This window comes from Neodiprion fabricii, chromosome 1 (genome assembly GCF_021155785.1).
Source record: "Neodiprion fabricii isolate iyNeoFabr1 chromosome 1, iyNeoFabr1.1, whole genome shotgun sequence".
NCBI classification, from domain to species: Eukaryota; Metazoa; Arthropoda; class Insecta; order Hymenoptera; family Diprionidae; genus Neodiprion; species Neodiprion fabricii.
Window position 1 is genome coordinate 25742413 of NC_060239.1, and position 26862 is coordinate 25769274.

General features: G+C 41.3%; 1 protein-coding gene across 1 annotated transcript; it reads right to left on the reverse strand.

Moving 5' to 3' along the window:
* Window positions 1-4700: 4700 nt before the first annotated feature.
* Window positions 4701-26862, reverse strand: LOC124179602. The gene is made up of 4 exons (XM_046564175.1): window positions 25912-26862; window positions 14033-15256; window positions 6746-7492; window positions 4701-6352 (listed from the first exon to the last, which is right to left on the reverse strand). Exons 1-4 carry the CDS (start codon window positions 26077-26079, stop codon window positions 5534-5536), a joined length of 2958 nt encoding a protein of 985 aa, XP_046420131.1. The 5' UTR covers window positions 26080-26862; the 3' UTR covers window positions 4701-5533.

Below are 26862 nucleotides of genomic sequence, written 5' to 3' on the forward strand. Positions count from 1 at the left end.
TGTTGTATGTACTTGTGTGGACACGTGATTACCTCAGGCACTGACAAATTATGTCACGGTTAGTCGTAGTAGATGCACAGTTTTTGGACAGTTGTATAATGTCGGGTTGCATTTCATAGGGAATAGCTAGATTTGCACCTGTCATCGATTAAATAATCTGCATATCAAAATCATAACCCTGGCATTAGTGTCACATTAGCTGTCGTTTCTTTTTATCTATCGCTTTCTCACCTACCTGTAAAACACACATGACCGCGACCTTTAACGTAAACAGAGTTTGGTCGTATATCGTTACGTAGATATACATTAGAATATCTAGCAGCCGATCGGGATACACCTTGTACAATGCACTCGTTATTGATGTCACCGTCGTGTAGATCTACTGATAAATTTGCCTACGTATGCATACAAACCTTTTGCTGGGCTATCGGCCATGAAGTATACAGATATTATACATCTACGTTATCGTGTAATATACATATATTACAAATAACCAACAATACAATTTATGCAAACGAATTACATGTCTGGTATAAGAATTGTCTTGCTTATTCTACGGTTCGTGATTTTATTCAAATCAAATTCGGACAGTGTTTCTTTTTCTACAAATTGCAACAAAAGAATAATTCGTTGAATACACGAAAAGTAAAACAAGAAGTAAAAAAAGAAAAAAACTAAAAATCTCGGTATCTTACGGGTTGTAATAACTGATCTGTGCAAAAACACGAGACAATCTATACATCATTATTATAGTAAAAAAAATTAAATCAGAAAGAATTGTAACATGGTTTTTTTGAATAGACAGAATTTTTACGATATTATGATTGAGTGGGCGTGGAGCCTGATTTATGAAATAATAATTTACTCGTTACATCGTAAGAGCTAGAGTAATTCGGTAGTTTGTAACTATTAATTACTTCGGGCAGAGATTGTACAGGATGTGGACGTGTATAGGTGCACCATCGTATCCCAGTATAATCGACCAGTGGGAGAAGGTAGAACAACTCTTTCGCTTGGAAAGTCAACTTTTATAACCGTTCGAAAATTTTTAGGCCAGAAAGCGAATCGATATTACGCAATTTGATCGGTAATTGCCAGCAGGATAATTGATCGATCTCTCGGTTGTTTCGGACTCACCGTCTTGATCAAATCGTGTGCGAATTATTAACATACACGTCTTGATTCGTCTCGACAGTTTTTTGAGATCCGTGCCTACTCGTGGTAAATAATTTGTTTTATGTTCAATCCGGAAGTTCGTTTTTTTGGAATTATTTGTTTTATTTCTTCTCTAGATTTGTTTTATCTCATGATTTGCGGGGGGGAGGGGGGGGGGGGGAGGGGAGGATCGGGTGCGATAATTACAACAATTTGGTTATGAAACCCAGTGGCAGAAAGTTGGTCCCCCGTTGTATCTCTCTTACACATCTAAATTAATAGCGGCCTATAAATAAATTTGCATCGATGTAGTGACACTGGGCTGCAACGGAAGACGTAAGACAGCTGCGACAGGACGCAGGTAACTCTCCCTTGATGCATATTAGCATATTCGGTCACACAAGATAAGCCTTACGGCCTGACAATTGAGGTATCCGCAAAGGCTATCTCCGGTGTATAAAAACGACAATACCATTAATTCACAATCGCCATAATTAATCAAAGAGCCGCCGCTTTAACATTACTCGGTTTCTCGATCCAGATGTTTATAATTGCCTCTTGGATCCGCGAACTCTTTATACCCACTACCGCTACAAGTCTGGAGGTTATAATATAGATGCAGGAACAAACAGGACGCTGGAGCAAAAAAGTCACGTACGACTAGAACCAGATTAGCGTTCAGATTAAATCGCATGGACGACCCCGGATTGAAGCAAAAACTTGTCATTCGTGGCGATATTCGAGTACGTTATAGGTGTTTATCCACTTATCCTGCACCTCGATCCCTGCCAAAGATGGCGATGTAAGCAGGAACATTTGCCCAATGCACAAATTGGCATAACTGCATTCCAGGACAGTATCTACCCGGAGTCTGTTTATGCCTGCATCATGCGGATAGACTAAATCCGTCATCTGTTTGACGGATCAAACTGAAGCGGTATTGATTGCAGCGCCTGTGTCTGGCGACTAAATGTCACAGTAGTCAAATGTTGGAGTTGTTTTCGAAGATTGATCACTGATTGAAGTCGACGGGGTTGTCTGGCGACTGGTCCTTTGCGAACGCGTAGGTACACACATGAGAAAGAGAGAGTGTACGCGGAGGTGCAGTAGGTACGCGGTCGAATCAAGATTCCCTTGAATTTATTAACGTCTGGGTCTTGACACGAATTGTTACTTGATATTTCTGACGAAGCGAGCCTCGCGTCTCATACGCGGTATTATTTCCCGCGCCTATGCAACGTCTCTTATCTATGACCCGGGTGAACGCGTTATCGTGAACGAAATAGCGGAGGAGGCAACTTCGGTGCGACGTGGTCGAAGTGAAAGATAGTCACGCCGCAAGTTCTATCTGCAGCCGTAAGGGTCGGCGGCTACCACGCGAGATCCGAATCTCTAATGTAGGATCAGGTGTCCGGGTTTTCCGTGCAACGATTTGTTCCCATAATCGCAATAATCAATTCCACGCGCAAACAGAATCGCTAACGTTTCCGTGTGCGAACGCCAGCCGGCTGTATTGCAATTTACTCCAATCGCCTATCGGTATCCTCGCCTTGTCAAGGAGTCGCGAATCGCGTTCAACTCGAAAGGTATACCGACCTCAATTTATACCATTAGGATAGTCAGGCCGTGGCTAATGCCCGTGGAATACTGTGCCGAGATGGTACCTCGTCCCAATTTATCAAGTAATAACCCATGTAAATACCTTACATTCAATTCATTTGATAAGAGATATGTAATTATATACACGCTTTTTGCCAATTAGTGACTGACATATAACCTGGCTTTCCTGCCTTAGGTACCTGTGATTTAGTTGATCGCCGATCATTCTTTCAACATCTCTGTCTCGATATGTAAGTGCAGGGTGTTTGTTTTCTCGTTTCTTCCTTCATGGTAATAGTTTGCTCGCCGATGATGCTGTAGGCACTGGTTTATTACTTGCTAGACGGATCTTATCGCCTCTATGCTACGGTATTATCATCGCATTTCGACTGTCACAGTACAATTGCTCGGATCAGAATAGACGCATGGGTTTGAATGTACTTTTTTCCCCCCACGAGGTTCGAGTTCTTGTTCTTCGTGTCTTCTGTGACTCGTCATTGGTAGACTTTAGATTTATCTCCTAGCCGGTCTTCGTCATTTTTCATATCCTCTCTCAACGATCAAGTTGTTCATTTGCAACGATAACGATTTCACGATCGTTCTATCCGGCGGCTATCCGATCTATCGAAACGTCGCGCCGCGTCCGTAAGACTGCAGCATTCGAAATTTTAATCCGACAATTCTCCTAACAGTAGTTCTGTTACTAATGGCGTCAGTGCACCCGAGTATTCCGACGGATATCGTTGGTGGGCGTAGACACTGAACGTACGGATTAAGGTTGAGCATTCTTCACCTACACGCATTCGTGACTATAGCAGCACCTCGCCACCTCGCGCTGGTTCCGTACCGCGACATATGCAGATCTCTGCTTATTCCCGCGCCACTCTGTAATTACCGTAATTGCATTCTGACGCTGTCAAGTACCAAGCCGTGTCATATCGGAGAGCTTGAAATGCCAAAGATAGCTACTCGCAGTTCTCGAGGTGATGGACAAGCGGGCACCGATTTACACGGTCTAGTGCCGTACATTGTGACAAGATTTTTGATACCGGTTTGAGGTACGAATTGCGCCATTTAACATTAGCAATGCTCCTTCGTAGATTATGCCCACGTAGACGCGTTACGCGTAAACTTCCTTAACTCCCGACAATAAATACCCCGGGAGTTCAGTTGTGAGCTCCGATGCTAGATACACTTTGCCTGTGGTGGTGATAGTTTTCACCGTCGCATCGTACTCATCTTATGAACCATGCTCACTACCGTAATCTGATACACCTGGAAACGTCTGAACGTTACGCTTCGTCTGCAGTAAGGCAGGAATCCTACGTACGTTGCTCTGGTGTATTTCACGTTAAATTCTAATCGTGTCTTATTATACCTACCCAGTATTCCGACTGGAGATGCTGTTTAGATCCCGGATTGAAATCGAGGCATTCGTGTATCTACGATTTATTATTATGTATGTATTTCATTTGCCACGAACGACTCTCTGCCCTATCATTATCATCATCATCGTCATTATCGTCGTCACTAGCAGCATCCTCGACACCTTCTCGGCAACTCTCCTATTACTTTATATCCATCTGTATGTATGTACGTGCAGCGGTAAGATTTCCCCAACAGGATAGAAATATTGCTACGATCGTTCACGGTTCACTGTTTGTGGTCTTTTTATTCTCCGTATAACGCGCTGCGAGTTAAAAGTGAAGAAATAATATATGGATTGTGCAGGATACTGTAACACGATCGCATCTCGTTGGTACTCGGTTCTAAACCTTCTCGAAATTGATTAATAACTTATATCTGCGTTTCTCTTACCTTGACTTGTACGATTATCTATGATATAAAAAGACAAGCGTAGGATTAACCTACAATCTTGAGGATCGGGATGAAGGGGACTCTCTATTTGTGGATGTATATCGTTTGGATATCTTTTTTGCAATCAAAATATTTTTTATTGACAACGTTGCGGATGAAACATCTGTGCGAATGGTTTCATTGAAATATATTAAAATTGGCTTGAAATATATTATATTACATAATTTGCACAAAAACTCATATATCCTACAGCTATACTTATACACGGACTGTACATAGTAACATATAAATCTATAATTTAAATAATCGTCTTATTATTGATTCGAAATGATATGCCTATCATATCTGTGTAATTATCGTTACGTCTTGTAATTCCCAGTAACGTGACATACATAATAAATAGCCTCCTATGTTGCAGGAATCGGGTAAATTTTTCGCAATCCTTGAATCATATAACTCCGAAGAGACAGTTTAATGTGTAACGTATCTGTAGATAAGGATACTTTTTACTTTGTGAATCTCTAAATTTCGACTAAAATTCGAAGAAAAGAATATCGCATGAATCGGACTATGCTCACAACTTGCATGCGTGAGTTTATCGTTATATCTTCTCTATCTTACTATGAGTTATCAAGAAACGCGAGCATCGTGTTGAGAAGGCGACACTAAGACGAAATTTATGACTCATGACCTTCCTTACGGTAATTTGAAATCGAAGGTGATACTCGAATTTCGATCTCTTCATTGTCCCGCTCCTACATGTAGTAGGATTACTCGCGGTCATGATATTGAAATATCTACCTAATTTATGTATATTACATATACATACAATTCCTATTATTTTCAAATAACTATACCTGTAAAATGATTTGGGACGGATGTTGAAACCGGATTGCGGGTTTCAAAGGAGTACCGCAAACCACGATGTAACATCAATCACCGTTTCCAAAAATCGCTACGTTTAAGTAATCTCTAACGGTAAACTCCTAGAGGATAACGGTGTTAAGACGCTAGATTCTTGGTCAGAGTTAGGCGGTGTAAGATCGGCTGATGGCGTTCTTGGACCGACGCCATTCAAGGTTGCGAGGGCTTTGATTTCCCGTGAGCCTTGACCAGCGCCTCCATCGGCGGTGGGACTGATTTGATTAGAATTCGGATTGTTTACCGCGCACTTTTTGAAGTGGGTCCGCATGTTGCTGCTCTGCGAAAACCTGAGGCCGCAATTCGGACATGAGTACGGTTTTGTGCCGGTGTGGTAATTCAGGTGAGTTTTGAGATGATGCTTCTTGGTGAACGCTTTCGAGCACAGGGTGCATTGGTAAGGCTTCAGTCCGGAGTGCAATCTGGTGTGCAAGGTCATGTTGGACCTGTCGGCGAAGGCCTTGTGACAAACTTGACATTGGTACGGTCTCTCCCCGGAGTGAGTCCGGAGGTGCTGTTTCAGTAACATTTTCCTCGAGAAGGCTTTGCCACACTGCTCGCACTGGTGTGGCTTCACACCCGTGTGAATCCTCACGTGCATGTTGTACGCCACTCTCTGATTGAAACTCTTCCCGCATTCACCGCACGCGTACTCTTTACGATTCCTATGGATCTTCATATGCGAACTCAAGTATCCTCTATCGTTAAAGTACTTTCCGCACTCGGGGCAAGTTGCTGCGAACTCTCTGGTACCCTCGTGGACGCTACGATGATACTTGTAGTTGCGCAGCTGGGAGAACTGCTTGCCGCAGTCCGAACACTGGAAAGGCTTCTCGCCGGAGTGGGTACGTGCGTGAACCTGAAACAGGCAATGAGCAGGCTCCTATAGTCATCACGTGATAACATGCAAGTGGTTTGTTCTTCGGCTGCGGAAACGGGCATGGAGAATCGTTGAAAATTTCGCCACGTACGATGTGTCTACTCGGATGATAGACGTCTTAGAAACAGCGGAGATATGTGTCCTTTCGGTAAATATTTCAAACGGGTATAAAAGAAGTTCGCTCTTACTTTGCATAGCGGTAGACGCACCTTGTATATCCTGACTATCGGCTATCGACAAATTCATAATTATCATAATTGAATGGATTCGATTCGTACTACCGAAGGCTGAACACGCGACTAACAATAAGAGCTACGACCAATGACTGCTACCCGTGCATATAGATTCACTTCATCGATTTATCAAACTCACTTTCAAAGACGCTCTCGTGACAAAGGTTTTTCCGCACTGTTCGCAGCGGTGATCGTCAACGGTGAGCTGGGATTCCGTGACAACGCGACCTTGTCCTCCGTCAGCGACCGTGGGGTCGTTATTATTCGAGTCACTCTGATCAATCGAATTGCTGATCTTTTCTCCCAGAGTGCAGAAGGTTCGTGGTTCTTCTTCAACGCTCATCGTTAAGTTCGCGGAATGATTAGTTTGCGGTTCGTTGTCCCTCATGGAATCGCAAAGCCTGCTGACCGGATGAGACAGTTCCGGTTTACCGGCGGATGGTAAGGAATTCTGACCAATTTCGACGGGTGGGCGGGGTTGTACGGTTGGCAGGGTGATGGGAATCCCGGCTGTGAGACCTGGCACTGGGGTGGGATGTATGGGAACACACGGAGGCGGCAGCGTAGGTGGAGAGCTTTGGTTCTGGTAGTAAGTCTGGTTGACCGCGAAACTGACCGGAGACGGTCTGATTGGCTGAGGACCGGGAAAGAGCATTTGCGCTCTGTAGAATTCCTCCAGTTTTCTCTCTTTCAAACGCAGCAGCTCCATTTCGCTCGGATACGAGATATTCGTCGTGTTAGGAATCTCAAAAGCTTGAAACCCGCTGGTGCTCTCGACCGGCCTTGGGTACTGATCGCTTACGACGGGCTGACATCCTGGAGGTATAGCTGGTTCTATTCGGGTTACCTCCGATGACAAGAGTCGCTGCAATCTTCCATTTGGCTCCTAAAACATGACGTTACCATGATTGATAGTAGAAAGGAGAGACGCTGAGAAACAAAAACACAGAACACTACTACTGGTTCGAAATTTACAGTGCAGAGGATCCGCCGTAAGACAAGCACCGTTAACCATATGAATAGAATTGATGCGTAGAGATTAGGCATAGTTTTTCACCGCCCAGGTATTCTCTTTGACCTAGCCGGACTAACGTGCCGCTTTCGTTGAGCTAACTGTTTTTTCTTTCTCCGTTTTTATACTGAAAAATTCCATGAATGAATATTGTGCACGCATAACTGTGCCAAGCATTGCAGGTCAGTTTTCGTTGATAGAGAGCTCAATTATACGACTTATACAGGGCTATAACCTATACCACTTATGCAAGCCCACGCAGGTTTTCATTGTGTAAACTCGAATGCTTGCTTACTTGTACAGTCGGTTACTATATCTATCGTACATACTACCTCGTAAGCGTAAGAGATTGTTTACTTGTCGATCTCCCAAACGTCTTTATCAAAGAAAGCCTTTTCGTAGTTTGAGCATCTTGAGAAATTTCGATTATCAATTAACTTCGATGCGTTAACTGGCTCTGAGAGTAGCGTGGGTCTAATGGTGATTGCTACAAGCTAAAGCATGTACCACGTGGTATAAACACACCTTGGTAAACACCTATCAGAGTGAATCTGATTAGCACCTTGGAATTTTTATAATGGCATTCATGATAGCATTTTCTAGGACAAACGAGATTTATGAGTAAGCGTTACCACGATTTGGGAAGTGATTATTCAATGATTAGCCACGGTGCTAAACCATAATGGGTACAAATACTTTGTTATTCCCAAGTCTGAATTACGTTAACGTATTCAGGGGGTCATCAAGTAGGGATTTAAATTAGATCGTGGGCGGATATTATACTCTCTGAGATTCAAATAACGGGATACGACAACTAAGTGGTCGGAAAAAATTAACGTTACGATGGAGCTGCAAGCTGTAACATTTATTACACTAAGTTTTCATTGGTTTACTTTACCAACTGACTAATTCAATTATATTATTACAACCTATTAACGTCACGCAAATATTCTAATTATGGTAGGTTATTTTGGTTGCAAATCATTAAATGAGTTATTTTTTGAACACATTTATATTCTCAAGGAAGAATCAACGGCACAGTGATTCGAATGAGACTATAACATTTTTCGAAACCATGTCCTGTTAATTGTTCGTTAAGAATTGGGTATAATCAATGCCAGATGAGACGTTACAGACAACCAACGCCCAACGATTTTGGATAGTCAGCTGACACGATTAACATGCATCAACCGGATTCTTAATTATCATTCGACAGCACTTTACCAGCGCCTGACAACCCATCACATTTCGTCTTTGGAAGTGAGAATCGTGTTCATGCGTCTCAAACGGGGTTTTTTGTTTTTCTTCTTCATTATCAGACCTCAAGGATATGAAAGTTGATCACAAGTTTGCGAGAAACTCCCGGTAACTCTTGGACGAATGAAAAGAAGTTGAGAAAAAAAATGAAAATTATATTTGGTGACGACTGTATATCGTGCCTGTACTTTAATTGGATTCTTTCAGTACCAAACGGAACGGTTAGATCTTTTTGTTAACATGTTTCGCATTAGAAAGCTGCTCTGAAAAACAATGTCAACTAACGGTAACCCACCAAAAGGTTTTTAAAGTTTCAGTAGTATTAAAATGTTGTGATTTTCAAAATAGCATAAAAGTCATTGGCCGATAGTTAAGTTTTTTTCTCACTTGCGCGCGCCGATCTTGAGTCGCGTCCTTTCTTTACCGGTTCACACAGCAGCGACTGTGTCCCACTTGGATAACTTTTCTGAATATCTTCCGTCAGAGGTATGGCCAGACGTTATCTGATTCAGCCCCTGGCGTTCAGATTGTGACGTCTGATAGTTCCTTGCGCGACTACCTCAAAACTCGATCTAATTTACCTAGTCATTATTCTATCGGTTCACAATGCATGCCTTGTAATAAGGTCATGAGCTAATGCGATTTCGTGTTCCTGGCACTGACCGTGAATCATACGTCACATCCAAATAATCAACGATGTTACCTACCTACCAGTCAGACAGCTCGGACCACTGCCGTATACTTTAATACTTATGTGCGGGAGTCCGAGTCTAATGCCCTGCGGTGCAGGCACGTGATATTTACATCGCCACACCTCGAGAGTACTCCTCGAATGTTTTTAGGATTCGAAAATTAATCACGTTTGGAAGTCATTAAAAACGACTCTACATACGTCTTACTACAGTCCGCAAATATCTCTTGAAGTATGTACCGTTTATTCTTTCGTAGAAGCGCAGCTACCAGCTTCGTTTAAACTTTGAATCCCCATTTTACGTCGGTTGAATTACTGCAACTACGAATGACTGCTGACCTTAGAAACGCGGGTAACCGTTTATACCAGCATGCACGGAACTGGGGAGCTCTTCTTCGTATGTCGTATTCTAGTTTTCGCTCGAGGCGACTCCGTACCCTTCTTAATCGCGTGAATTGCACCGAGACAAGTTCCTCAGGGTCGCCCTAACGGTTAGGTTAACTCACAATCAGTTATCCAACCTGCGCGCTCTTTCTCACCAAGCGACTCGTAGGTGACCCGCCTGATCGGAAACAGGTATATGTAACTTGTTACCTCGCTAGGATTTAAGGATGTACTTTCTCAACCAAAAGTCAGCCTCCTCGACGATGTTTAATACTTCATGAGAAGATAAAAATCGGAAAAAATCAACCACGATAAAGATGATAAGAAAATTGAATTTGAACAATAATAATGCCCAAAGATTGTCAATAAATTGCTTAAACAAGACAACAGTAAATTCTTTAAAAATTCATGTGTATTCAGGCAAATCAATGAATTCATTTCACATAACAAAGAAAAACAATATCTGCAAATTTGTTGAACAACGTTTTCTTCAAACAATTTGTTGATAACTTTTGGGCAATATTATTATTCAAATTTAATTTTCTTACCGTCTTTATTGTAGTTAATTTTTTCCTGATTTTCATCTTATCATAAAGCATTCAATATTGTCAACGAGTCTCACTTTTGGTTGGGAATGTATAACCAGTACATCTCTAATGCCCCTTGCAGGAGAAATAACTTAGGTGCTATATTGACTGAATTTCATTCGCCACTTTGACCGTATGTTGATACTTTGACTGTATAATACGTTAATCATAACTTTGATTGGATTGAGCCAGGCATACCAGGCTGCCAGCATCGACTGATTTCTACTTCTTGGCTGAACTCTGGGTGAACTCTTAATCGTTGACATATTTCAAGACCGTATATGAATATTGAGCGACTAAATTGTGGGAATGCAAATTAATGATGATTTTCAGGATGGCGTTGTAGCTCATTGGAATTTCTAATATATAAAATAATAAAAGTCGAGAATTCTGGTTTTGCGAGAGAGTATTTCACATCTAAAGCTGTTTTACAACCATACCGTATATCCCGTTTTAATACCGTTATTACTTTTCGCGACGACAACATTTATGGTGAACATGATACACGACTTTCATTTTGACTTGTACTTGGGTAGGAATAACGTGATGTGTAAATTGCTCGTATGGATTTTCATGCAGAAAACCAAGTCTATGACATGGGATAAGTTTGACGGTTGTACCAACGCCGTATACTCTTTGTGAGAAGAGTTCTTGCCAACGATTCTCCGAGTCGTATCAATTTCAATTAAAACTGATAACCACTCTCTTCGTCGCATGTTTAAATTTACATTTTACAATTTCGCATCCAATAAAATGCATAAAATCTGACGGTGCGTTTCTTTACGATCGATTATTCGAAATAGTCGTGTTACAGCTGAAGAGGCGTTGACAATGGAGCTGTAAAAAGTTGCTATTGCGCTTCTCTGGTTACGAACTGAAAGTTGCAGAGTAACCAAGTTTTTCAATTTAACCGCGAGCGATTCACAATTCAGAAGTGAGAAAAATCCCGTGTATACTACAGGCACACGGGAATTAAGAAAAATGATGATCAGTGCCTTGCGAACGTTGTAAAAGTATATCGACAGCCTGAGATGATTCAGGAATGTCTACAACAGTTTTCAGCTTTAAATTATATTGGTTTATCACTTTTTCTTTAAAACCTATTCCGTTTTTTATGGGCTTTTTTCCAGAATGCATTATTATTTACATCAAACAGTGTGCAGTGACGGCAAATACGCTTCTCTGAAAGTCATTTTTTTTACACGTAGAGTACTTAGAAGTAAATCTATCACGTTGTTTCAAAAGCCGACAAAACGCCGGCAGGTATAAGCGTACTTAGATCGTCAATTTTCAAGCGTTTCGTTCAAGTACAGAAACCATTCAGTTTATGAATTCCTGCGAACAGCGTGCATATAACAGTATTTAACTCGATACTTTTACACGTGGGAATAGTTACCATTACAGAGAAAGACAAACACTCGTTATTTTATGAATATAACTGGAAACGACAGAAATTGCTACCGATTGCAAAACGATATTTTAAATGTGAGCCGTAGAAAACGTTCCTCAGCTTAGTCCGCATATTTCTAGTGCGAGTATATGTTTAACCCAATTACGAAGTCGGTGTAGGAGATTACGTCGTTAACCTGTATCGGTAATCATGTGATTTTAACTATCCAAATAAAATTTATGTTCGAAGTTTAGAAAATTATCGAAATATGTACATTCATTTATTATAGATATTACGTCTGGTTATTTTACGACTTATACGGGACGAGCCGTGCTACTGAAAATTTTTGTAGTTTGCACGAGCATTTCATAACGGAAATACGGAGCAGTCTAAAGGTATCGCAACAAAACAGCGAGAGTAATGTAATTGCTCCATTAACCATCCAGGTGAATTTACCATCGTTGAATATTTTAAAAGGACTTTACGGCAAGCCAGGTTTGGGTATTTCGGTTGATGGATTCCCTTTCACTGAATCGAGTACTTTTTTGACTCTTTGAAAATTGTCGCCTTGGCGAAAGTAATAAAAGGAAAGCCGTTTGTAAGGATTATAACTGATTACCAAGAATTACGGCATTACATCTCTCCTCCTCGTTAACGCAAATCAATCTCTTGTAATTTTAACGCTCATTCCAACAGATTATCCCTCAAGTCACATATAACGTTATAGGGTCTCGTATAGTCATTCCTAACAAGTAAAAACGGACGAACGCAAACCACTGTGTGGGTATACGTCATACCTTGTTGCACCGGACGCTTGACTCTGTGCGCACTTAATTGACTCGCATGAATTATTGTAATTTATTCATTGCCCATGGCACACAATAGCTAACTGGCTGTGCACTTCATCATGGTCGGTACTCGCGCACCGAGTGATGCATGCCTACGAGTCACGCGGCGATTCTCTGTCTTTCGCGAACAGTTGTATACAATCTAGCATTTGACAAATGGTTACCATTCAAACGAATTTAGTAGCCGTCGGTTCATCGTCATTGATCAATGTGTTCTGTTTTCCGCTTTCTTTTTCCAGCTACTTCCTTTCGCGACAGCTACTGAATTCCAATTGTTACTCGAACTGCAATGATATTGGGCATAATATTCGATAAATTAATATTGCATAAAGATTGCAGATTATCGTGTTTCGGTCAACCTCGCACTCGCCGCTTAAGGAACATCAGCAAGAATTGATTTCAACGTTTGTATGATTACACTAATAATTCGAGATTTAGTGCTCATTGATCCTATACTTTTGTGTCGAAGAAACCTGTGAGAAGAACTTTGACGGTGTAGCTTATAATTTTTACCTTCCAGTGTCTTGTTTCTATCGTGAATTTCATTCGACAGAGCAAAGGCCGTGGCCGATGATTGAATCTTTTATCAAATGGCCTGTAACAGATTTTACGATAATTTCCAAATTCAGCTCCTCAGATACCTTCTCAAGAAATACAAAGCGTGTTACCGAAGGCTTGACTTTTTCACATCGCGATGTTGAAATCCGAATATAATGAATATAGGTAAAAATTAAATGTGTACGACAACTATGGCAGTATCGAAATTTCTTAGCTAAGCTTAGAAGCGATTAATTCAAGACCTGCGTGTCACACGAAATTACACGTAGCTAAAGTACCTACGAAATAAGTCAATTATGAAAAAGTAAAAATAGACGTAGGAATCGCCTGAAATAACGCCGATGAATCTTTCCGACTTGCGTCCCTGCGTCATTATTTGAGGCATGGGAAACCGTCGCGTGTCCCTAAACTTCACAATCACTTGTACCGTGTAGAACGCCTGTTCTCACAGGTATCTAACGATCTATACTAGCTATTCATCTCCCCATCGCAGACGGTTGAGAAAAATAAAGAACTTTTCAAGAGTGAGAAAAAAACAACATTGGCAATGTTTATTACCACTCGTGCAGGAATATTCAATCTTACTGAAAATTGCTAAAATTACCATGAACGCTTCTATGGACTTACGAGCGTAGCGAAACGCCTCGAGCATGAAAAATTTCATAGTATATACAAAGAAAGCGTGTAATATAAACTTACACAATTGCCGGTATGATTCTGAAGCATCACTATCGGTTGCATCTTCGGGGAATGATGGGGTCTTGTCAGTTGCCGCCATGGGGAAGCCGTGACGTGATTAGCCACGTGTTTCCTGGGTGGTCTCCACCTGCAGCAGGCATCTCTGCATACGGTGCCTTGTTCGCCTGGAACGTAACCAAACTTCCCAATGGCCGGAGGCTCCGTATGTCCGGAGTGATGCAACGAAGGTACCCTGAGATCGAACAAGCTCTCCAAACTTTTACTCGGAGATCCGTGACTTTTTTCACCCGACATCGGAAACGGTGGTCTGTCTTTTTCACCGTGGTGTGAAACTCTCCTCGTGTCAGTCGACTGCGTTGAGCGTGCCGCCTGCCGCTCAATTGTCGCGAAGGATCCTTTTGTCGTCGAATAATTGGTCGGACAATTCACCACGTTTTCAACACACGTAAGACGTTCTCTAAACCTGGAAGCTCGGAGACCATCGTCGACTTCGGTTTGGGCTTGGTGCACATTGGTGTTCCTCGATATCTTGCACAGATTCATGGCAGTCGCTTCTGCTGGACATCCGTCCGTTGGTCTGACAACGGCTTCCGGTTGTCTTTTTTGGGAATCCGTCATGGCGGGCGATATTTTCTCGACTTCGGAATGCCCGTTTGTTTTCTGAATTGACTCGAGGTCGAGCTTCGGGTCCAAGACGTATCTCGTATCGAGTGGCGCGTCTACTGGTTTGTCCGTTAGTTTCGATGCGCCGTTTTCACTGTGAACGTCCGGACTCGTTGGGAGGCTCGTTTCCATCTTGGAATCTCGATGTGGGTAGATTTTCGGGTTTTCCGATACCTCGTGGGATTTGACGTAGCGGTGACGCCCCGCTTCGTAGAAGGAGTTGTACGAGTGAATGTTCGATTCGTGTTGCTGAAACCAGTCTCTGTACGAAAGCAGAGGGTATTGATCGCATTGAAGATAAGTCGTGTTCAACTTCACATCCTTTATATCTTCCGGCTTACAGTCGTCGGTGCACGTCATCATTTCCGGTAGCGGAGGGAGATTGACGCGAAGCGTTTGCGCCGCCCTCAAAAACGCGTCTAATCTCGGTCTCGCTATGGCCGCATTTCCCGTATATATCAGACCCAAAATTGCCGCCAATTCAGGCCCTTCCACTTCGGCCAGTATTACTGTTATTGGCTCGCACAATCCTGCTGATCTGCTGTGCGCTAGCAGCACCTCCTGAAACAGAGAATGCGTTATTTAATCACAAATCGTTTCTTTCATACCTTATAAATCATCCCGATGTTGCCAATTGATCGAAAGAACAACACAAAAGCATTAATATTGCATTGCTGCACGATTTATTGTAATTAAAAAGTAACTACCGATTTTTCTGTACCATACATTCTACAGTCTTTAATCCACTTGAAAAAATGGAAAATCGTTTCGGGGAGAAATTTCTCACGCTATTTAGACTCTGAACAGATCGGCGCGACAGAAGGTACCTCGTTCTTGCTACGAACGCTACCGTCTTTGATGTTGAATTATAATTTTTTATATTTCATTTATTGTTTTTTTTCCTCCTCTCAGATGCGCACGTATATTTCTCGTAAGAAAAATGTATAAGATTTAACATCTGTATGCGCTGCAGTCGCCGCATGCTCACAGATTATATCTCGAACTATAAATTCGAGGGCACGAGAAACTTACATTATATCGTTTTCTCGTTTCGCTTTTAGCACACCCAACGGTTTTTGTGCTATGCTTCCATACTCGCTTGTTGGAAAATTAAGGACAAAGAACCCTTGAGTTCAGGTAATGGACAAGCCTTTTTTTGTATTGCGAGGATCACGGATACGTTAAATCGAATTCGGTTACGCTGGGTCTGGGTCAGTAGATTTGTAAACTGGTTACGTCCCCCAAGTACCTGGAGACTTAGAAAGATGATCGAATACTAAACGTTGCTTTAGTCAAAGAATTGTCAAAAAAGAAAAACAACAAAAAATGGATAGTTTGTTATTACCGCAGAGAATTAGGCTGTAGGCGTAGTGTGTACGAGAAAATGCGAGTTAGGTAGGTTTATTGCACTTTGTTGTTGAATGAGAACAAGATCTCTGAATTTACTGACTTCTCAAAGTTCCAAGTGCGCGTGGAAGTGTGAGGAAAAAGTTTTTGTGTCATCAGCTGCGAAGACTGAGGTGATATTTCTGATAGTGATCGATATTTCGTTGTCATAAAGTAGAAACAGAGATAATTTTCACTGGAGGGGAACAAAATTCCTACATTGTAATATATTTTTAGATAGTGTATCGTTCAGAGCGTGACTCGTTCCGAGACGGCTATTGAAGGTGAGATTTGAACTCTAACGATATACGGAAGTGCGCGTACGGTAATCAACGGTTCGAATAATTAAGAATGTGGTTTATGCGAGAAGAAGAGCCCGATAGAAACGGAATGGCGCTGTAAACTCTGCTGCAGGCTGCTCAATTAGGGGATACTAACGCTCTTCTGGCATCATTTACACGTCCACAAATTGGGCCAGAAGACTCTGGCTACCACGATCTAACCAAAGATAAACTAAACTAAATTAATCCAACTGGTGTTGCCAATTTATCAGTGCTTCATCCCACGTTTAAAGACTTTGTTACTTGTACGGGACACGAGTTGAATTGTTAGTCAAAAACATCTCGTTATCTTAGATAAATCGTCAAGAACTAGTCGAGTATGCGATGTCCAAAGTTTTATCATACCTATTTTGAAATACGTTTACGGAAGGAATTTATTCATCACCGTACAACTTTGGTAACAGTTGTATAAAAAAAATGGAGATCGATGCGATGTATTAATACAGCGTTTTATACGCCTTAGCAAAATCGCAGTCCTAGGATGTTAAAAGGTAATGACCTAAACCGAATTCCTTTGTTTTTTACGTAAGCAACGTCCGAGAGTAGACTTCCTTTTCGAAAATGTCCGGGAGAATTACGGAAACTATCGGCTTTTAGATCGATGATGCGCGAAATTCAACGTATAAATAACTTCTGCGCGCAGAAAATTTCTTGCGGTAGATCAGCGAGACTGCCGTTGGGAGACGATGATCGTAAAAGGCCAGGTCATTGCCACTGTGACCATAAGTTACCGTAAATCGCAATGCTCAGTGGTTGCGTTTCCCCGACTCGCGTTCTCCTTCTTGGATGCTTATTAAACTCATTAAACGTGAAATTGATAGATCTCTCGAAATCCGGCTAGCGTTTTGTGCCATGTGCTGTAGTATTTACCCCGCGGACAGTACGACATCTCAGTCTTCGCTGGAACTTGTTGCTGTATTATAATTGAAGCCGGCCTGTCAGACAAGTTTGTAATTTATCTCCCAGCGATTATTTTTGTTACACCCATTTTAATCTCACGTTACACCTACCTGTAACCCGTATATATCGTGATAAGTTTGTCAAATTTTTCACTAATGTCTAGGCTAGATATGGTGGCTGATTATATGCTTGCCACGGTGCTTGGCTTTGACCCTATCCTTCAGCCGAGATTTATGAACGTGATCTATCAATCGTACGCTTGTAAAAAGTCACCGTTGACCACAGCCTGCCGGCAATGTTGATTGTCATTCCTTGGACACACTGTTTTGCTTTTTACAATTTTCAATAATGCAGAGGGTGATATTAGAACTCGAGTGAATGTTTACCCGATGATTGACCCGTGCAAGTTTATGTGAGTAGTGAAATAACGCAAGCACTACAGTCAGATTAGTCATGCTTCACCTTACTCCCAATGTCTACTTTTACCAATCTGGTATTGAGTGTCCATGCACTAACATTCTTGCTCTTAACCAGTAACGCGTGGCTCTCATTCTCAATCTGCAAAAAAAAGGAGAGGAAAGGAATAACCGAATTAAGGTCGTTGTATGAACACTGTGAAATAGCAACGTAACGACGCGGGTTTTGCTTTTGAAAGATTTATGGATCCTAACGACGTCCTGTGAATACACTAATGCGTTTTTGGATGTCCTTTTTTTTTATCCCCATTACGGAAATATTTGGATAACACAATTTTATGCTTACATGTTAAACCATCCTAGACTACCGCTTTGTCGAGACGTTACAGAAGTGTGGGTTAAATTTGGTGGCGTTAAAACGTGACAACTTGAAGAAAAAAAAAAGTAAGGAAAAAAGAAAAGTTGATACGTGACAGTTGGGCGAACGTCCGAGTTCTAACATAGTAATGGCACATTAACAACCACGTCGATAACGCGCTGAATTGCCTGGATACAGTTATAGTTCTTGTAAACGGTGAACCGGAGAGCAGAGATTCTCGTGTGGGAAAGATGCTGGGACCGAGATATAACCGTATTCCTGCACCTTTCCTGAATTATGCAAGAGATTATATTATTGAGACCTGACTTCTGCGTAGAGCAACGGGCATGATGCTTCGGTCACGATGTCGCGTTTCACGTCCATTGACGCGCATACTTATACGTGTAACGACGATACTACACTCGATGGATCCATGCCAGTGATGAGCGAAGTCCGGTACACGATCATCGGCCATTCGTTGCGTAACTTCATACCTTTTATACAAGATTGTATAGGCGCTAGCCGACAAAGCAACAAATAAACGATGGGGAAATAAAAAGAAGCGAAACAAGTATGTTTGAGCAAGCCTTCGAACGCTGCACAGAAATATGGCGATTTAATTATACACATCAATGGTACGTGCCTTTATATAGACCATGCTACACGATCGTAATGAAGCAGCTCACTGCAGGGTACTTATTTCTCATGGTGGTTCTTTTCTTCTCTCTCATCTTCGTCTCACCGTACTTTTATTTTTATCCTTAGCTGTATTTCTTTTACAGAGGAAACTGACTTGACGGATATATCAGGGTTGTATTCGTGTCGGCAAAAGTACGGCAACTCAACATCGTTATTCCCATCGAATTCTTTCTAAATGGAGGTCAGGGGTCTCTGGATCCGAGAGCAGGGGTGAAGGGTTACCCGAATACAAAAGGCTAGTATTCATCCGAATCTACTTTTACGATCCAGCAAATGTCAGCGATGCGTACATACGATAACTCGGTAAAATATACAACGAGAAATTAAACGAGATCCGCTCTCTTAATAAACTTCCGTAGAAAGTATTTTTTCCTATGTACATTACAAATCGTATCCACGTAATGCTCCTACGGCGAACCTCAACATTCGTCAATTTTATTCACGTGATCACAGGCAAAGGCAAATAAAAAGCGCCCGTCACTCCACGCGACATGGCTGTAATAGAGCAGAGAAAAGGAAACCGTTACACCAATTCTTTACTTATGTTAGACACGCGAGGCGGGGAGGTGTGATATTTATTCGCCTATTAAAATGAAACCGATTCCTCATAGGTTCGCCGAACATGTGTGTGCCACGTTTCAGGACCAACTGTGAATTCAAATTGAATAACTTCACGCAACACACCGAAGCAATTTGAAAACACAAGGTATCGCAGCGGGAGATTATCAGGTGCTCCGTTTTTACTCTATGATCCGAGACTAGACGGTCCGAGTTTGACTGACAAGTTCGTTAATTTCGAAAGCAGCCACCGAAACGTCGGGGTATGGATAAATTATCGGTCGTTCTTGACCTTGGCAAATTGAAAACCAGTCGGTTCGACGCTAGTACGCCTGATAGATTGCTCAAATAAAAGTCTCCGCTTGATTTTTTTTTTTTCAACCTGATTTCTGTTGCATGGAAATATACAATTTTGGAACAGTATGTCACGAGTATAAGTCTAGTCAATTTTCACCTTCTTATTATCACTTCGAAATTATGTACTTTCGGGCCTTTATGCGGTTCGGTATTACCTGCAATGTCAAAATACTCCGTGAGGATTGTCGATTGATAATCGGCGATCGGAAAAATATCCAAGTTAAAATTGATATAAATAAGATAAAATCTGATTAAGTTGGTGAAAATTTCGGATCTTTGAAGCATTTCGGGTGAGACTTGAGTACTTGAGTAAACCTGTCAGTGCAAGTTAAATAGAGATCTATAACCAATGTTCTCTTTCTAATTACTCTGTAATTGCTCTTTACTATAACGGTCAGATCTTCATTGAATACGCTTACTTTATTTCTTGCCGGAGGGTCGGTCATATTGACTATTAATATACCTTAAAATTCGATCATCGACTTCTGAAGTGGAAGATCAAACTATGGCCTGAATGTTATTTGGATATTGAATATCTTGCTGTTCAAAGCATCTTTTTCTAAACGGTATCGTCATTATAATAGCACCGACCTGCACTGTCCAATCGTTCTTCTCATTTTGTATCACGCAGACTTTGGATTAGCCTTTCGAAGGCACGATAATTACTCCAATAAGCACACTCACGAGTGCTACCGTATGTATGCATCGGAGCTTAACCACGAGGTGTACGATAAATGAGGCGTGGATAATTAGTTACGTTCGTTGACACAAGTTTGGTGGTCTAGCTAGAATTATACATTGGAATAAAATGCTGAATTTAAATACGACGTACTAGAATTTAATAAATTTACCAAGATTAACGCAAGGGTTGTTCGATTCAGTTTTTCTTTTCTAACAGCAAGTAAATATCGGATAAAGAGTATTCATATAATTACAAGCGTTTTGATATAGCCGAAAGAATCCCTTACTTCGAATAAAATTTACCCAAATTGAAGAATTTTTATTTGATTCGAGTAAATGTTTTTTTGTAAATGTGTAAATGATTATTTAGATACTTCTTAATTACTTGTTGCCAGAAAAGGGAAATTGAATCAAACAACCATTGCGTTGATTTTAGTAAAATTATTAAAGTTTAGTACCCCCAATTTGAATCCATCAAATAAATAATAAAATTTTTAAAAAATCAAAGAAATCAAGTGAACGCCATGTAATCGTAAGATGCAATTGTTTTCACTGTCGGGGAACATGGGACACGATGGAGCCCCGTAAACCGCTAATTAGTTTTTGTGGTTTTTGAGCACCGAGTACAAGTTGTTTTGATCTATCTTGAAGAAATTCATCGTTACATTGCCATGATTACAAACAAAAAAAAAAAAAAATACGGGCACGACGAACCCCCTCCAAAAATGATGAAGAGGTAGTGTTATTTTTTTAAACATTTGAAGTATTCCATTTTACCCGAAATACTCTATTTGTTTTTTTTTTTTTTTTTTGTAAATCGCTTATAAGCTCCCAATTATAAAACCGTTGAACGAAACATTTTTTATTTTTTTAGCAAATTTTTTAGAGGTCTTTTATGTTTCCCTACACCCAAACACATCGCATATTCGGTAAACGGAAGCATTCAATTTATATCTGATGAAATGAGGTGCGGTAGGCACCAAAATTAATTAGTCATCGTACCGAATCACGCACCTGGCACTAGCTTTTTTCTTTCTTGAGACTTTCACAATTTTCCATTGTGAATAAAACAAATATGAACCACAGTCACGGTCTACAGGGGTTTTTTTTTTTTTGGCTACCGCGACGAAGACGCAACCGAGTGTCACACAACAAACCGGGATAATCGTTTTGATTTCAAGTGTAAATCATACATCGGTGATTCCAGCGTGACGCACGGTGACATCAAGTATCAGTGGGCTGTGAAATTTTTGCAGCCGGCTTCTTACCACACTGCCAACCCGGCACAAAACACAAACAACGTCAAATGCTGACCTTGTTTAAGAATAAATACACACACATTCACCGAACACGCGAATTGCAATTTTTTACCGTTTCAGCTAGAACCTCGTCGATTTTGCTTTCACATGACGAACGTTTGTATTCGGACTAATTGGATACGATGCACCATCTTCAAAAATTAACCAGCTTTTCACGAGTCATTGTATTTCGCGGTATCATCCTCTATTTCGAAGCATATATAAATATGCAATTGGCAATATCGCTCTGACAGTATCCAGATCTCACCTGTGATCTTTTTTCCGATAAAGTGCATTGAACCTTGCGCGACCGTCAATGTTAAACGGACTGTGGCGAACAGTTCGATGCTGGTAACTGATTTCGAACGATAAGTTATTACACATATGACCGTTCAACGGTGCTTTGTCCAGTTTCATTGGCATTGGTTTTTGTTGTTTTTTTATCCTTTGCATACGTATATAATATACGTATAAACATTCCCCTCTGGCTTTCGTCTACAGGTTATTGGGCGGTCATTGACATCGGATGACAAGCAATGTTTCACTCCTGGTTAAAGCATTGATACGGCCTTACGGTAGAAACGGTAGAAAATGACGAGTTTCAAGTTCGTTACGTTAATGCAAAAATTCATTGTTGGGAAAAATCGTGATATCACAAATTTAGGATTACATGAAATTCAGTATACTGTGATGAAACTATTGCCGAAGCTTCAGCAACTGAACATCTTCAGAGGACCCCACAGAATCTTTATGGGAATTGGTTCTCGGTCGAATTGGCTGAAATTTTAGTAATTTGTAGTACATAACCTCTCGACAAAAAATTCTCACGGGCACAAGTGTTAAAAATCAGCAGTTTTCGCGATACAGGCTTCGAAAGGGGGGCACGCGGATTTTTTGGTATCTCTGGATTTCGCGATTTTAACGAATTACAAAGCTTCAAGGGGACTTGAAATGAAGCGTATTAGCAAAAAAATGTACCACCAATTGGTAGAGACTACGCACATACATGAAAAACAGGACAAGTCGATTATTTCAAGAGTCGAAGGGTCTCGGTCTTCGGGCGAAATCTGACCTTGCACCTCTTTCCAGTAAACCAGCGAATTCATGGATGGAATCAATGCAATGCAACTACTGACTGTTCTTTGGGAGGGTATGTACTACAACATACTAAAATTTCAGCTAATTCGACAGATTGTGAGAGCCGATTCCCATAAGGAATCTGCTGGGTCTTTTAAGACAAAGTTGCAAATTAGTGTTCATTTCTTTTTAACAGACAATTCCTGACGTTTATGATATTAACTACAGTGAAGCTTGAGTATAAATGGATCAATCACTTCTCTTTTCTTGCTGTCCTACTCTTTCGCATTCATCCGTTGGCTTCTAGTTCGAGTACACCTGCACAGTCCCAAACGACACTTCAAGTCACATGCATGATGAATTATTCAAATTACGACTGAACAAAAATAAAATTGTACCATAAGCTGTCCTAATTGTATCATATGGATGTTTGATGAATACGATTAGAGTTGATTAGGTATCAGCCGAGTCTAGGCCAATTGACCGCTAACGTCCGGAACTTGATTTGAGACTCGAGTACTATTTATTGGTGATTAATTTTGAGATGCTGTCTTGTAACGCACCTCGTAAGTCATAGCCCATCGATGTCGAACTGGCAATATCCACTGGCCAACCTGACCCCAAAACTGGAGAGGCGTTCTAATGACTTGCGAGTTTCGGAGAGAAGACTGCGCGAATATGCGATGGGCACATCACATGCCCACCGTATTCCGCGTTCATATTCAGCAACTGATCACGATGTGAGCCACGTTTAGAAGAAGATTTATGCTATCGATCTCACTTTTTTGTCCGCTCTTCGGTTGGAAATATTTCGACGCGCCGATTAACGGTTTACACTAGTCCTTTCAAAAGGCGAGACCCGTATGTGTACAGAACGTGCCTATAAATGAAACTTCTTTTAATTTATCGCCGCGCCGTTCAAATCGAACTCCTCGATCGGGAAACGGACGCACGAGGTGCAGCCATTGCGACCAGAACATTCTTGTTAATTAAAACGTATCTTCCATCTTGAATTACTGAACTTAAATAGTTTTGCGCCACACCCACGGGGCTGACAGGTTATCAATTGCCTTAATACACAGAGAAAATTCATTTGTACGGGAGGATCTTATATACAGATATACTCCACAGCAGTCGCGAAATATTATACGAGAACTGTGGCGATTTTTCCTATTACAATTTTTACACGCATTGAGTACAAGCAAAGTAAAGATCCTCCTAGTGCAGGACTACTATGCAATATTGAAAACTTTGCTGTATAAATTTTCTTCGTGTATACGATGTAAAAATAAAAAAGAATACGAAGGAAGCATGTGATAAGTAATTTAAAATATATTCATATCTGATTAGTAAACACAAGTTTTGTTCAAATGTCGACCCATCTGATAAGTGAGGCATGCACTTTATATTATTATACCTATGATGCAAGTGTATAATAATTTGTACTGTGAGTGGGCGGAGAGAGTTTTCTCCGGATAGAATTACCGTTAAGACTGTTTTACAGAATGGCTAACAAATCACAAGATTAAACGCAAGTGTTAATTGGTGGTTGTAACCAGTTATCAAATTGACATAAATATTGCATTGTTGGAGTATTCATTGCTGAACTTTACGCCCTTTCAAACTGATGCACAGATTGTAGGTCCGTGCGTAAATTAGGTTTCGAGTGGGATGATTGCTTCGGTCAACAGAGCATTTTATCTGCATTCTCATCTCTACGTGACTGGCACTTTTTTCATTCAGTATTCAAACGCGAGGCAGCTGGTGATGAATTAAGATACATTACCGGTACTTAAATTTTATTCATAGTCAGAGTATAGTGAAATGGTAGCGAAAATCTACAGGGTTATGCGTTAGAATTTTAAAACTGTGCAGAATTGAGATGACCACTGCAGACTCGTTGTCAGTACCAGTGAAGAGCGAATTCGCACGTGGTCGAATCAAGCTGCGTCCCCATAAAACGGACCGCTTTGTGGGGCCCGGTGAACATCCATCGATTAACTGTTTTACAGCCGATTCACGAGGTAGACGCCTACGAATGTTCCGCGGAATCGATATGAACGGAATGTTTGTCACCTTTGTCGGTGAAAATCAAGGTGTGGCTGATTGACTATTGTTTCGGATAATTCCAAGTTGCCGTCGGGTGGTGAGTTTTTAGTTGGACTTTGCACATTGATCCGGAAAACGAGTCAAGAAACTATGAAGTAAAAGCGCGTATCCGATGTTCGGATATGTTCAACACTGTTTTTTTTTTTTACTGTTTCATTCCGGATCTATTCGTTACCGGTTGTGTAAGCTAATCTCTTACACGAAGGTGAAATGATCGATCTGTCAAATGTGTAGGTTTATATTCTGACTAGACGTTAGACGAAGTGTCAATATCGGAGTTTAATCACTGTGACCATGTATAAGGGATTCTTACAAGCTCTTGACGTTGAATTTCTGATGAAGTTCCTTTTACATTTGGCGTATCGATAACTCGACACGTGAGGCCAATCGATACGATCACGTGGTGTACTGCCCAGGACGGGAAATGAGGGAGAAAGAAAAAGAGCGACGACGAGAGTCTTGGAGAAGCGCCGGATTACCCGCAGTCGCGTTTAGAGTTTGAAAGAAGGTGGACCCTCAGCACTCACGTGGAACTGATCATATCGAGAATTAATTGATCTGAATTCATAACAGCTTGTACTTGTCTCAAACTGATTTGACGCTTAACCAGATGTGTCCAATCAACCGATATACTTGCAGAAGCAGTCGAACGCCCAGAATTATGCAAAATGTTGTACACGAATACGAAATGAGTTGATTCAACTTATTCGTTCCACGTTGTTGCCCGTCTAAAATGTTCGGTACGTCAGTCAAGCTGCTTGGTTTGGTGATATCTGAGCTCAGATTCGACGTAAATAATAAAACGTGACCAGCTTAACTAAATTCCCGGTTTACATAAGGTACATATGTTCGAAAAGTTCTTCCCAAACCATCGGCGCAACTCACAAATTTCTCCGTGTATAATTATATATATAATATAACGATAGAGGATTGTTAAAATTCAAGTAGAAAGACGATATTCGGCGCGGCGGATGATAAAAATGTTGTAACTACGAGCACCTCGGTATGTGTAAGATGATGTGAACGAAGAACTCACTTGAAGGTAGGGGCTGGCAGCCGAGAGTACAAGGCGGTGGGCTAGAAACCTCTGACCACCGGGACAGCAGAGGGCAACATCGGCAAATCTTTGGGACAGCATAGCTTCCCGAAGGAATTCAGCGACGTCTGGAGCTCTTCCGGAAACGCGAATTAGTTCCCCCATCATTGTCACACGGGTCGTGTACAACACGTGAACACTAGTTATGATTTAATCCAGCTGATAGAAATTTGTCGACCAGCGAAGGTGGCTGAGTATTTGTGGATGAGGCCAGACGATGGTCGGTTCAAAGTCATTTTAAATCCGTTCTCCGGTTCGAACGTTCCAGAGTGCGATTTATAATTGTTGCATATACGGCTCACTTTGAGAAAAACAGTAACTTCCTGAAGCTGATAATTGAAGGGTAAAAAGTAAAAAAAAAAAAAAAAAAACTTCACAGCCGAGCACTGCTTCTAGTTCCCATAAACACAGCCACTGTCGAGTCGACTTCGATTACAGTGTCAACGTAGAGAACACCAACCACTACAGTTAATCTGAAAAGTTCGATCGAGCCGCAGTGGTATTTTGATAAATGTGAAGAATAGTTTGTCATTCCTCGATAGAAGTGAAATTATTCTACTTTGCGGTTCAGTCGTCCCCGCACGTTAATCTATGGACGGAGCAACTCGTCCGGCCATAAGGGTTGCGGCACTTAAAAAGGACATCGCGCACGTGGTTCACACACATCGGTTAGAGAGAGGAGTGTTCAGAACGGAGTGGCGAGCTGGGGATTGAAGTCCCGAAGAGCCGCCGACACGGTATGCCTCGCGACAGGGCAACTGCCACCTGAGTGTACCTACCTCAGGTGAGCAGCAGTCCTCCTCTACTCTTTGCAGCCTCTCTCGGAAACACAAAAAGAACTCCTCCCATATCGGGCCCCCTCTCCACCGTCACTCACCACTACCGGAGTTG